The sequence below is a fragment of the Sceloporus occidentalis genome, unplaced genomic scaffold (assembly GCF_023333645.1).
Source record: "Sceloporus occidentalis isolate IW3139 unplaced genomic scaffold, rSceOcc1.0.p SCAF_2, whole genome shotgun sequence".
NCBI lineage: Eukaryota > Metazoa > Chordata > Lepidosauria > Squamata > Phrynosomatidae > Sceloporus > Sceloporus occidentalis.
In genome coordinates this window covers 56,452,212-56,466,810 of record NW_028316982.1, presented here as the reverse complement: position 1 = coordinate 56,466,810, position 14,599 = coordinate 56,452,212, and the positions used below count along the sequence as shown (strand labels likewise).

At 38.9% G+C, this 14,599-nt stretch overlaps 1 protein-coding gene across 3 annotated transcripts in view; it reads right to left on the bottom strand.

The window, feature by feature from the left end:
- UGGT1 (UDP-glucose glycoprotein glucosyltransferase 1) overlaps nucleotides 1-14,599 on the bottom strand; it is a 74,392-nt gene that overhangs the window by 30,585 nt on the left and 29,208 nt on the right. For 2 of the 3 annotated variants that reach the window (XM_089509555.1, XM_089509556.1), the window contains exons 17-25: nucleotides 14,220-14,351; nucleotides 11,930-12,094; nucleotides 11,407-11,527; nucleotides 9,894-9,992; nucleotides 6,191-6,214; nucleotides 5,622-5,716; nucleotides 4,154-4,360; nucleotides 3,726-3,857; nucleotides 30-160 (exon numbers count right to left, since the gene is read on the bottom strand). In XM_089509555.1, the coding sequence (XP_089365681.1) occupies nucleotides 30-160; nucleotides 3,726-3,857; nucleotides 4,154-4,360; nucleotides 5,622-5,716; nucleotides 6,191-6,214; nucleotides 9,894-9,992; nucleotides 11,407-11,527; nucleotides 11,930-12,094; nucleotides 14,220-14,351 (1,106 nt within the window). The remainder of the gene's footprint in view (nucleotides 1-29; nucleotides 161-3,725; nucleotides 3,858-4,153; nucleotides 4,361-5,621; nucleotides 5,717-6,190; nucleotides 6,215-9,893; nucleotides 9,993-11,406; nucleotides 11,528-11,929; nucleotides 12,095-14,219; nucleotides 14,352-14,599) is intronic. The other variant, XM_089509557.1, reaches the window with a different exon arrangement.

Genomic DNA, 14,599 nt, shown 5'->3' with positions numbered 1-14,599 from the left:
CAGTTTATAGGTTGCTCATTTTTACTTACAGATCTTCCTCAACTCCTAGCTGTTGAATATGAGATTTTATTTTCTGTCCAGACGTCTTTAAAATAATATTCTCTAGCAAATGGAAGTCATCCTGGTTGAAAAGCTCACCATCTTCTAAAGGACCAATAATCTAAACGAAGTCAGAGTAGTAAGACAGGTAACAGCAGTAAATAAAGCTACAGAGATAGATAAATTAGACACATTGTACAATATGCACAATATCCCAACTTGCATTACTGCTGAATGATTAACAACTCAAGCAGGTTAACAAGAATACACAGTCTTGAAAGATCACATTGTCCAGCAAATATGTTTTATTACATTTTTATTTCACCTTGCCACTAAAAAAATAGCACTCAACAATAGCAGATAACAATATCTGAAAGCAAATGAAATTATAAAACCACTAAATATCAATAAGAAAGAGAAGTCTAAAATCTTCCTAAAGCAGCCAGAATAAAAAGTGATTCCACCTGTAAGTGGAATATATTCCATCTTCTAAAAGGAATATAGGAGAAAGCTCTTTACTAACCCATCAAATAGACCTCTACAGGTAGTAGCATTCTTAAGAGGACTTCTTGTAAGGATTTTCACACCTGGACAGGTTCAAAATGAGGCAAGAGATTCTACAGATAGCAGGCCAAAGCTGTTTAGGGCTTTACAGTATAACACCAACATCTTGAATTATTGTATATACTCAACTGTAAGTCAACCTCATGTATACGTCGAGGGCAAGTTTTGGGGCCAAAATTATGGATTTTGATACGGCCCATGAGTAAGTCGAGGGTAAAATCTAGGGGTGTGTAACCAAGGATCTAAACAGGAAGTGTGGTCCTGTTGGTACTCTTGGACCTCTCAGCGGCCTTCAATAAAATAGACCATGGTATCCTTCTGAGTGCTTGAGAGAGTTAGGGATTGGAGGCTCTACTTTGCAGTGGCTTCATTCCTACCTCTCTGGTAGATTCCAGATGGTGATGCTGAGGGACAGTTGCTCTTCTAAAAGAGAGCTGACATCTGGCATCCCTCAGGGCACCATTCTATCCCCCATGCTGTCCAACATTTACATGAAGCCACTGGGTGAGATCATCTGGAGACATGGGGCGGGGTGTTATCAGTACGCTGATGACACCCAAGTTTGTTTCTCTATGTCTCAGGCTATTTCAGTGACCAAGGAGGGCATCTCCCCTCTGAATGACTGTCTGAGGTCAGTAATGGATTAGATGGAGGAAAACAGACTTAAGCTGAATCCAAACAAAACGGAGGTACTCATGATAGGTAACCCCAATCCGGGTATGGAGATATGCTCACCAGTCCTGGACGGGTTCACACTTCCCCTACAGGACTGTGTTCTCAGCTTGGGGGTGCTCCTGGACTCGTCACTTCAACTGTCATCTCAGGTGGATGCGATGGCCAGGAGTGCCTGTTAACAACTTCAGCTGATTTGCTAGCTGCAACCCTACCTGGAGTCATAGGACCTAGAAACAGTTGTACATGCACTGGTGACTTCTGCAACACGCTCTACATGTGGCAACCCTTGCACCATGTTCGGAAGCTTCAACTAGTGCAAAATATGGCAGCCAGATTGGTCGTAGAAAAATCTAGGTTCAACCGAATTACATCTATCTTAAAATCTTTACACTGTCTGTCAGCTTCCGGGCACAATACAAGGTGTTGGTTATTACCTATAAAGCCCTACATGGCTTGGATCCAGTTTACTTGAAGGAACGCCTCCTCCCATATAATCCTTCCCGCACACTCAGGTCCTCCGGGAGGAACTTACTGCAGTCAGGAAAAAAGTAGACTGGTGGTGACTTCCCGGAGGGCCTATTCAGCCGCCACTCCAACAATCTGGAATGACCTGCCAGAGGAGGTTCGTCAGATCACATCTCTTGACGCTTTTTAAAGGGCGATAAAAACGACCCTCTTCCAGCAGGCCTTCCCAAACTAACCTCTCCTAAAACAGAATCAACCACCCATGTTAATCAGCCCCCCCCTCATTATTGCCCATTAGTGTCATATTGCTGTCACTTCTCGCCAAACTGTTTTAACTGATATTATTCCAGTTAAATGTTTTGTTATTAGTTGCTAATTAGCTTACTTGCTGTTCACCGCTATGATCTTTGGAATAGCGGTATATAAATAAAACAAATTATTATTATTATTAATTATTATTTTGTATTGATGGGGGGAGGGTAGAAGTGTGGCAGTTTTTGGGGCCTGTTCCTTATTTTTTTTCTGTGACTTTGTATTTATAATTTTCCTTGCTGTTATCCACCTCGATCCTCAAATGGGAGAGGCAGGATACAAATAAATTATTATTATTATTATTATTATTATTATTATTACCACCAAAGGGTGAAGCAAATGAAAGCAATGCCAAAGAACTTGCAAAATTCCATCATGTATAACTCTTTGTGCTCATACTAAAGACTGGATGGATGAGAGAATAGACAGAGGTTGGTGTTCAGATTATACTCTTGCCTTTCACCAGAGGATGGTTCCTTTTTAAATAAGAGTTAAAGTACAGTATTTACATTGACCCATGGATAAGTCGACTCAGGTTTTTTGGGTCAAATTTTTGACTAAAATTTCTAGACGTATACATGAGTATATATAGTAGGCTCTGAAAGAAACTGACAACCAATGCAAGTATGCTACAACTTGTCATTATGAACCATCATTAGTGTTTATAATGTTGTTCTGCCAGGTGAGGTGAAGTCATCACTTGACACAAGGTTGTTTGGTGGCTGCCAAATTGACTGCAAGATTGTGAAAGCTGTAGCCCCTAAAAGTAACTTTTTCCAATTCTGGAAATCAGTTAAGAAAAACGGAATTCTATGGCAAGCAGAGCAAACTGCCTCCAGTCTTCATAAACTGTACAGCTGTCTATTAAATTCTCATACTAGGAATATATCTGATTAATATAGAACATCAAAGTATAATCACAGAAATCACACCATAGTATTCTTTGGCCTACTGGGTCTCCAACACTAGAGATTAATCTAATTCATCTGGAAAAGTTTCTCCTTCAGAAGACTGAAAACCATTTTGAACAGTTACCAACAAAATGAAGATGCTTGGTGCGTAACTGGATCAAAGGGTGTGATCAATTAAATTCTGGGGTCTAGTATCAAGAGACATCTAGAGGGTTTTGAATTTTGCCATGGAGGATGGGACAGGGGAACAGTTAGTTCTCAATCCCATTAAATTTTGGGGGGATTCTCCATCACCTGACCAAGTTTTTAAATCTGGGTAGTACTTTACATAGAATGAGTTAGTCTTGAATACAACTCGCAAATCCATAATAAAGAGGTGGGGAACCTTCCATTCTGCAAATGTTGATGCTACTTCTCCCCATCATGCCTCACTATGTATCAGATCAACTAGAGCTCAATGGAATTGAAGTTCCACAACTTCTAGAGTTGTGAAACCCTACCATAATTTCTAATAATTATATTAATAATTATAATTCCTAGTAATAATAATTGATAATACATACACTGTTGATTTCAACTGTCCATTCACCACATTCAAGACCAAAGGACTGACACTCATATTTATTTAACCAATTGTCAGTTAATTTAAGTGTTTAAGCTTTCCTCAGTAAAAGGAATTCAGTGGACTAAACATGTAACTAAATATTACTACAAGTAAAACAGTATCCTCATCTCATTTTAAAAGTACAGTTTTCTCACCCTTCCATTGCTGATCACTGCCCTCTGTCCTTTCTTCAGTTTAAGAACATCCCTGGTGTACATAGCATGTGACAGGATAAAATCCACTTTAGAAGATTCAAAGGCAGCTTTAAAAATACTGATATCCATACCCTGAGAAGGAGGAGAAGAATGAAGAGACAAGGCAATGTATTTCCACAAAATTAACTGATTATCTTAGAGCAGCCTTCCCTGACCTGGTACTTCTAGATGTGCTGGACTACAATTCACATATTCCCACAGTAAGTTTGCCCAGGGGATTCTGAGAAATGTTGTCCAGGGAATTCTGAGACACGCTGGGAATAACCAAGCTGAGAAATCAGCCTCAGTCAGAAAAGAAAACACAAGAATGTTGCTCTTACTGCCATATACAAGTGTACCTCACAGCAGAAGCCAGGACATATGCTTACCCCAACAGCAAATTTTGTGACATCAGCTCCATCTTCCAGTGCTTTTGCATTCTCCTCTTTAGCTAGCTTTGTGATAAAATTTTTGGCATTGTTAGATGTTTGTGTCTGCAAGGCTGCCCAGATGGCCCTAGCAATAACTGTATTCTCACTGGCTGGTTCTTCAGTAGGGTTGTTAATCACTCCAATCCGGACATAGTTACTGGATTTCTGCATAAAAAATGAAATGTGTGTTATAACAGCATGGTATAGTTTTGAAGCCCAGCAGATGTAGAGTACTATAACAAAGAAGAATTTAGCATTAAATCCTAACACCACATAGATGTTCTTTTCCAAATATTAGCATGTTTCAGAAGTACATACAACCAGAAGCAAAGTATGGCCTGTTACAGACTGGCAAAATAAAGCTGCTTCTGGTCTCTTTGGAGGTATGCTGTTTAAATGATGCATGCATCCTAAGAATCTGGAAGCTGCACCAAAAGCTGCACTCCAGTGCTTAGGAATGGAGTGTAGCTTTGGTGCGACCTCCGGACTCTTAGGACCCATGCATCATTTAAATAGCATGCCTCCAAAGAGACCCGAAGCAGCTTTATTTTGGCAGTCTGTAACAGGCCTATGCCATTTAAAAGCAGACAGAGCAACACAAACTACTATTTATCTATATTTATTCTAAAAAAATGTGATACCAGAGAGCAACCTAACTGGTTCTGCCTTTAAGGTTAAAAATAGGTATGTAATCAAAATAATCCTTTATTTATAATCCTTTATGAGTGCCCATCTTGTTCAGGGCAATTGGCTAACACATTCTGAGCCAATTGGAGAGTGCTTAGCACTATAAAGCAGTATAGAAATGTAAGTGCTATTGCTATTTATTTGACCAAAACAGATTCTAGCTGATATCACATGCATTAAAGAAAAAAATATGAAGATGTGAGAATGCTTTCAAGTTTCCCAGAACTCTTCTTCAGATTAGATTATGAGCAAAAAGGATGAGAGAGAAGGGGGTGTTGATAAAAAGCCCCATTGTGATATCCTCTAAATGTACTGAATTTCTATTCGATCCAGCCAGGATAGCCAATAGTCAGGAATGCTGGGAACTGTAGTACAATGTGTCTGGAGGTCATCAAGTCAGAGAAGACTGCCCTAGTCTTTATTCTGCAATAGTATTAAGGAGATGTAATACTGGAGGCTTACACTAGAATCCCATGCATGTCTGCTCAGAATTCTTATGTTCTACAGGACTCATTTCTGGCATGGGTGTATAGCATTTCAACCATAATAAGGTTAGGATGAGCCTGACGCAAAGAGATCTCAGGATGTAGCAAAATGTGCTTTTTTGAGCTGTAGCTATTCTCCTTTTAAAAGTATAAAGCATAACAGTTATTTGAATATATCTCTGAAAATCACAACACAAAAACAAGTAGTGGAACTCAGTTTTTTATGTATGTTGATGTCATGAGGTAGTACATACCTGGTGTTTGATAGCATCATATAAAAGCTGTCTTCCAGAAGGTCTGTCAAAGTCACCAACAATCCAGAAAGTTACTGGCCTTATAAAAGAATCATCTGTCCAAGGAAAAATAATCCATTAATTCAAGAAAAAGTAAAAATCTTCATCTTACCACAATGAATTATTTCATTTCATGCTGGGGACATGCAAAGCAATTTAAAGTAACATACATAAATATCCTAAAGATATTTAGTGTTTAACGGTATTTATGTTAAACTATGCTTATTTTCAAAATAATACAAAAGACACATGCATAATTCTGTTTCTAATATTATATATTATTAAGAAATTTATTGGGAGGGGGAAAATCTCAGAGAACCTGCAAACAACTTTGCTTTCCCATCAGAGGATAATCAAACTTTTTGATATCTGTATCCCAAAATATTATATACCAAGAAATTTAAAATTAAAAATAATCCATTTTTTTTCATTCTCTACAGGTTCTAAGGCCAGTAAGTAAGAGGTGTGAATCTTCCTTAAATATTCATGTTTATTAATATAAAGCAGAGAAAAGCACTGAAGATCTTTACCATAAATCTCCTTGGAAGACATTCCTGACAGAGGTAAAACAGGAAAGAGTGGGGAAAAATATAATTAATTTACAAAACAGACCTATCCAGGAGTCACAGTTGGGTTATTACAAATAACCACAAATGTTAGAGGCAGTTAAATTCTTCCCAGAAAAATTAACAGTAATTTAGATTATCATTTCATGCCACATTTTGACACTGCTTTAATTGCCATGGCCCAATGCTATGGAATTGTGGGATATATATGTACCTGATAGGCTCCTACAAGCATCCTATTTATTCCTGTCCAGCTATGCCATATGATTTCTAACTTGACATAGAAGGATCTACATCAGTTAGTATCTGCTCCACTTTAATGTCCTAAGACATACGAAATTCTGCATTTTCATAAATGACATCTAGTGTTATCCTCAGACCTATTATGCATGTATCTGTGTCCTGATTGTAAGAGAATTCTATACGTTTAAACTTTGTAATGACCAATGAGATGTATTAGAGGGGTCTCTTTGTGTGAACCCCTATAAAAAGAAAACATTTGCCTTTATTCAGGGCTCCAGAACCTCTTGGAATGTGAATTCCTTCTGGAGCTGCCAACTTTCTAATAAACGTCTGTCTTTTCATCTGATCTCAGTCTCCTCCTTCTCTGTTCTGTCAAGCCGAAGTTGCTGTGGACTAGTGGGAGTATTTCTCAGCCTTGACCATTTTCTCTAACAGTTTTCCTATTATTTGGATCTTTAAAATTATCTTCTATTTCTTAACAATGCTTGTGAAGATACCTAATCCAGACAGAATTTTTCATAAGTCCAAATCAGACTGTAGTAATAATCCAGTTTGGGATCACATTAACTGTCCTGACAGTGCTAGGGAATTCTGGGAACTGTAGCTTATTGTGATACCACAGCTCTCTGTCAGAGAAGGCTAAATATCTCACAAAACTACAGTTTCCAGAATTCCTTATCATTGAGCCAGGGCAGTTGAAGCCATCTCAAACTGGATTATTTCTGCAGTGTGTTTTGGACTCTAGTCTAAACCAGATGAACACAAGCAGTGAGTAACAGAATCCAGGCCAAAGTTATCAAGAACAGGACCTAAGTGTAATACTAAGCAAAGCTAGAAAGAAGAACTTCTGACCAGAGACAGCATCTGAGACAAAACAAAGTGGAGTTCAAGACAACCATCAAGCTAAAAACCTATTTTTTTGTCTTTCAGGGGGAATGTAACTACTATCTAGTGCAGGTTACTCATGTACTCTCTGTTCAGGAGAGTGCCCTGTTAAGAGCTTGTTCTTACCTAGTTAAAAGTTCTAGTTTTTATTGAAATTAAAAATACAGTATACTTTACAAAACACAACTGACAAAAAACAGACCAAATAACTATAATGTATGAAAGATAATCTTCACACACAGCTTGCATATTTTACCCCCTTTCCTTGGTGGCATCTCCACTGCAGAATTAATGCAGTTTGACACTGCTTTAATTGCCATGGCTCAATGCTATGGAATTGTGGGACTTGTAGTTTTGTGAAATAAAGTGCGCCTGCGCCATATGCGGCTTTAACGATATGCAGAAGGTTAAGCCACGGGAGTTATTACGGCGTGCGCAACACACTGCACATGGAAGCACTCTCCCATTAAAACAAATGGGGTTTGAGCGCGCACATTTTCCCCCATACACGGGGGTCCGGAATGGATCCTCCGCATATGGGGAGGATCCACTATATATAGCCTTCTCTGTCAGAGAGCTCTGGTGATACAACAAACTACAAATTTCAGGATTCCATAGGATGGTGCCATGATAGTTAAAGTGATGTCAAACTACATTAACTATGCAGAGTGACAGAAGCCCCGGTATTCCTATCAGCCTTCCAGGGGAGCATGTTCTGTAACTGTGGTACATTATTAAAACAGTGCCAATAAATTCCTTAACATTTCTCCATAAAAAAGAACCACCCCCTGACTATGGGTGGGTTCACAAAAAAGAAGTGAAGTAAAAATAATTGGTAGAAAAAAAACCTTTCATGTGTAGACCCAAGCAGGCAAATGAGCGGGGACATCTATTTGCATTATGCTAGATTTTCTATCAGTTTCTAGGTTGTTTTTAATTATACAGAAAATGATTTAAGGATTAACAGAATAATAGCATTGGAAGGGAGTCTCATGGGCCATCAAGTCAACCCCTGCTCAGCACAGGATCTCCTGCAAACACCTCCCCAGTAGGTAACTGTGATTTTCAAACTCTGGCCTTCCAGGTGCTTTGGATTTTACTTCCCAGCATCCCAAACCATTGGCCAAGATGGCTGAGGCTTCTGGGAACTGAAGTCCAAAACACCTGAAGATCCAGAATTTGGGAATCACTGCTGTACAGCCTCTTAAGCATGGCAGTTTAACTTGTATAAATACATAGAGAGATCATGTAGTACCTTTCAGACTAATTGAAAGAAATTGGCAGCATGCGCTTTCGTAGACTTCAGTCTACTTCCTCAGATGTACTGTACTGATTCTACTGACTAACACGGCTATATCTTTGAATTCTAACCTGTATAAAATTAGTTTAAATTGTATAATATATCTGCAAAGTGAAGGAGCAATCCATTTTAACACCTTAAGAATATACCAATTCAGTCTTGTTCCATGTATAGAAGACTGGGCCTATGAATAAAAATCAAATTTCCAGGAAGAAAATTGATCTTGCCTGAAAATTAGATGGAAACAAGTTTTATGCAAATATTTCTTTCAAATTGCTAACCAATCTGTACTGATTCTGTCTGGCTCCCATGCAATTTGCCTGTAACTGACCTTTAAAATGTCAAAACAATAAAAACCTAGAAAACTGGATCCTGGGTTGCTTCTACCAGCAGAAGCACTTCCTGAGTCAGGATATGGTTAAAAAACACCTCACAGCCATCATCCCCTTCAATGTTCTGGAGTAGATCTTCCAAGAGAAAAGGGAGTTAGGGAGACAGTATGGGCTGAACAGACTGCCCCTTTCAGTGCTCTATGGGCTGAACAGACCGATAGAGCAGTGTCCTGCCACCCCTTTCAGTGGTGGATTGGGGCTGCAGCAACCACACGCCACAGCCCCAATCCAGCAGTTTGCTGCTCTAAAAAGAAGAAGCAAAATGCCACTCCTTTTTAGAACGGCAAAAAGCTGCCCTTGCTGGTTTTTCGGCATTTATGTGGTGCAGCACGTCTAAACGCTACACCAAAGAAATGTCATGATACTGGCCGCCATCTGGTCAGGCGTGCGGCATAACATCAGCATCGGACAGAGTCAGGGTGTGCAGCCCCCACTCCACCCAGATGCTGGCATTTCTTGCCAGCCTGTTCAGGCCCTATGACTGGCAGAAATCCTCTCTACCTCGATTTAGCCGATGGATTCAACTCTTTCTGCAGACAAAATGAGTCCAAACACTTGCATTGCTTGCATTTTTTGAAGGTTAGCTATAGTATCTTCTTGCACCTTACCTAACAAGCTACAGAATTTGATCAAGCTAAACTGGTTGCATGTTAGGAGCCAAGCAAAGGACAAAAATGAGATTCAAGCTAGCAAAGAGGAAATACTATAATATATCACCAGTAACCTTTAAGAAAATGCTTTTCCTTTCCAACACAAAGGAATCCTGAATAGAAATAGAACAGTAAGCATGCACTTGCATCAGATGCAACATGAGTACAGAGAAGAGTTGAAAATCTCATATCTTTACCTTTCTTGGTCAAGTAAGTCATGCTGTTGGCAACTGCAGCTGTCTTGTCTTTGGAATCCAAGAATGTAAATCTAGCATAGTCATCCACATAGAAATTATCTGCAAGAAAATTTAACACACCAAGAACCCTACATTAAGAGATACCTGAAAACATGAAAAAATAGGAATGCTAGACAGATAGGGCACTTAAAGCCATACATGGTTATATCAATTACATCAAAAGTTGATATTTCATATACTTCTGTATTTCTATATATTTCATACGCTTCTGAGTAGGTTATAATCCAGATTCTAGGTCAGTGATAGCGAACCTATGGCACAGGTGCCAGAGGTGGCACTCAGAGCCCTCTCTGTGGGCACATGTGCCATCGTCCCAGCACAGAGTTTGCCAGAGTTTGTTACTAGAAAGCCAGAGGGATATGCCACTTTGCAATAAATAAGTGAGTTTGGGCTTGCAGTTTGGGCACTCGGCCTCTAAAAGGTTCACCATCGCTGTTCTAGGTATTCATTGCATGGACACACACCTTTGCCCAATATAGCTGTAATGTAAAGAGACCCTTCACACATGCCTTAACTGCTTCTATGTACACAAGGGATTTACCAATTTTCTCTTTGCAGTAAAACCCACTGAACTGCACTGGAGCATCCAACAACCTGCAAATGTAACCTTGGCAGGTCAAGAAAGAGCCACAGTAATGTAATGAGAAATGTAGGGCTCTCTCATTAATAAGTATAAGTTTCCAGTTGGAACCTAACATTCATTGAGAGCATTTATATTTTATGCTTCTCCATATACTGTGAAAGACAGTTTCTACAATAAACTTGACTTCCACATTAAGAGAAAGAGGGTATTTTTAAAACCATTATAATGGTCAGTAGAATTATTTCAGATGGGAAAAATCTGTACCTGAAGGGACTAGGGAGAATAAAACTAGATAGAGAAAGTGGGCATAGCCAAAGCAACATTCTTTTTCTCCTAACTTCTTGTTCCCATGTTCTATATTCTCTATTTATGTCCATTTAGTTCCCTCTCCTTCCTGCTATCTGTCTCACTCTTTGCCCATCACCCCTTCTCTCCTCTTCCTACTTTCTCTCCTTTTATGCTTTTCATACATAAAGCGGGGGGGGGGGGGAGAGCAAGAGTGGGACAATGATGGCTCATGGAAGAAATGTTGCTTCTCTCATGCCCATTTTACTTAAGCCATATTCACTCTATCATGTGCTTCTTCCTCATCACCACCACCTTAAAGGTTACACAAAAACAAATATGGCCTTAAAAATGATCCTGGGTTGAAGCTAACCATAGTTTGCCCTTGTTTGGGCAGAGAAACAAAGCATAGTTTAAAATAGAAATGGATGACTCCAGTTTCCTCTTCATGTCTGTGCTAAAAACAAGAACAGGGACAGCAGCTCTTGCATGTAAACTAAATTATGATTTTGCTTCATGCCCAAATCACGACTTAATGGCCTATCAATAAACTTCTGTATTGGTACAACAGAAAGTGTGCCTTACTAGTTGCAGTCAAATCTAGATACTCTCTCTCAGACATCAAGATTCGTGAGTTGATTCTTGGAACAACATTTGGTTGGTTCATTATATATTCAACTACATCTTGATCATTTGACAGTTCACCCTGAAAAATAAAACATGTAGATCTAAAAGCTCAAAAGCATTATTTTAGAATCTGTCACAAAAATCAAGAACAATTTTAAAGAGTAATTGATTCAAAAAACAAAACAAAACAGGATACTGGATTTCAGTCCTGCCCAGGATTTTGATGTGATATTTATGTGCAACCCTTTGGAATCTGATTTATGTCATGAAACAGCAAGTCTCTCTGCCATAGCATTAACTACTAGTGAAACCCACCCTCATTTCAAAAATGGGTTGCTGTCTGGCAGTGGGGGATTAATACTTATGATAGTTAAAGATCACTTAACACACAAAACTAGCTACCTAGATTTCTAGATTTTGTCCCACAGCTTCAAGCCTACAATATCTCCTTGAAATGCTAAGTATAAAGAACATAACTTACCAAATATACAGCTCTTTGGAAAATGCTAGTGGTTTCCAGTATTTTATGCATTGTCACTGTTTCTAGGTCATCAGGATCAAGTTGTTCTTTTTGAATGGGCATCCCATTAAAAAGCACTATAGGGAGAGGGCCCACACCTGTCTGTTCATAGTAACCATGTCCTTCCTGAAATATACAAATGGCACAACTAATAAGATTTCTTCCCCCAATGCTACTGACTTCATTGTAACAGCCTCACACACTAATATGTTGGATGAATAAATCATGTCAAAGTAGCATAGCTTTCTCACAAATTAAACTTAATTTAAAACACAAATGTCTGGCACCTGAATATTTCATCATGTCACATTTAAGCAGCCTTTGATATATAATCTTAAAAGGAGAGAAATCTTATCTTGTTCTCTACATAACTGTAAGTTATGTCCAGCACTTTGTATGAAACTGTTAAAGCATTCTTCAGAGGTGCAGTTAATTCATGCAGTCTGAGCCCCACTGCCTTTCTTCTTCCAACTCAGATTATTACCAAAAAGATGCCTATACGATATGCTTTGACCTGTTGTGGACACTCCTCAATCGCCCAAGCATGGGGCTTGAACCTTTATTTCCCATAGCTTTTTGCTAGTTCATGGAAAAACTTGCATTCTTTTTTTGTCAGTGTAAATCATCTCGGTTTCTGTGAGATGGCAATAAGCTTCTAGCAAAAAGCTTGTTGCCTTCTCACAAAAGTCAACAGAGACATGTTGTGCCTGTTGGGTTTTTAAATTTTTTACTGTAAATGTGTAACAAGAAATGATAACGTGTAACAGCAGTAGTGGGTAGCAGAGGCACATGAATAATTGGATTAACAAAAACAACGTAAAAAACAAAGAGAATAAACAGTAAAAATAAAACTGAAACAAACTGCTACAAATGTCTCATTATTTAGTCTCATGTACAGTGCTACCTCGGGTTACGAAATTAATTCGTTCCGCGGCGCCGTTCGTAACCCGATACATTTCGCAACCCGAAAAGGCTTTCCGTTAGCGCTGGAAAGCCGCTAGCCGCGCTTCGCATTTAAATTTCGCGCCGAAATGAATTTCGTAACCCGAAAAATCTTTCGTTACCCGGAACAGTTTTTTCCAATCTAACTTTTTCGTACCCCGGAAATTTCGTAACGCGATCAATTCGTATCCCGGGGTACCACTGTACTAAGAATAGTTGAATTTCACAACAGAATACAGTAAACCAACAGTCTAGTTTTCTTGTATATCAAGAAGAGCGTTCCAAAAACTCATCTAATGAGAAGATGTATTTATCACCTTTACAAAAATCTAAATTCTTTATTACCAAAAATAAATATGTTTATGATTAGCATTAACTAAAGTATTTGTTATTCCACAGCTATTTTTTCTGATTCAATTGATTCCAATCACCCACCTATACCATTTTAAAAATGGTAACTCTGAGAGGTGTATGTGAGTGGAATGGATTGAAGTAGAAAAAAACAGCTGTGGATTACGAAACATTTAAGTTAGTGCTATCCCGCCTAATAATCTTGCCACCTGAAATCCTTCTCCTAAAAAGATTCTAGCATAGGGATGGGCACACACTGAGCATTGCCTGGCTGATTTTAACTGTCCTGGATCATCAGTGGGACAGAGCATCAGGTCCAGACACTTCTGGAACGTTTTTTCCACACTTTTTTTCTATTTCAGGAGAAGCCCCAAAAAAGGCTTTTTGTCCGAAACCACACACATACTTCCTAGAGGTTTTTTCAGACTGGGAAAAATAAATCTAATTTTGTGGGGGAGGTTGTTAGACAACCTCTATGAAACATCAAGGGCTATATAATTTGACACTCTTTAGTACGCTCCCCTGCAGGCCTTGCATGCAGAATGATCACTTCCATGTATTGCTGACAGAGGGAATGACAAGGGACCTTAAGGGAGTATGTGTTGCTATAATTGGGTAGTGTTTATGCAGCCACTCTCATGTTTTCTGCTTTTTCCGGGCTGACTGCAAAGAATTCAAAACTATGCCAACATCAACAGAAGTCTTGACATGGTAGCCATAGGCACATTAGGACTATGGGATCAGCTTTGCCCATAGATAAAACAGAACAGGGAATATTACCATGTTATGTTCCTTGAAAGTGTTATGAAGTGAAATTAAGTGTTATGAAGTGAAATTCAGAAAAAAAGCATTCTGTTCTGCTCATCACTATACTGAACAGTTGACAGATATCACAGAAGGCATAAAAAGAGTTGGGGAGGGGGTCTAAAAATGCAGACAGTGTACAGAAATTTCTTACCTTCCTGTTTTGATCATACGCAGAATCAACTCCTAAGATACTATTAACTTCTACATAAGGATATTGCTTCCCAAGAACACTAACCACATGCTCCACTGTCAGTTTCTCTCCTGCATTTACTTTGTTATATATCTGTGGAGAAAAAATGAAATGCATCTGATACACAACCTATTGTCCTCCTCTTCAAGAAATCATTAATATATCACCTGTTCTCCCACTTTCACCTTTGCTGTCCCATAATACTTGAATTCACACTACCAACAGCAACTACTTGGTGCACTGCTCGCTTTCTTCTCACCTCAGCTCAAACTTGTATTAGAGGAGATGCATTGTGAGAAATTACTACAGGAATGAAAGGCCTTTACTGCAGTCAGTGACGG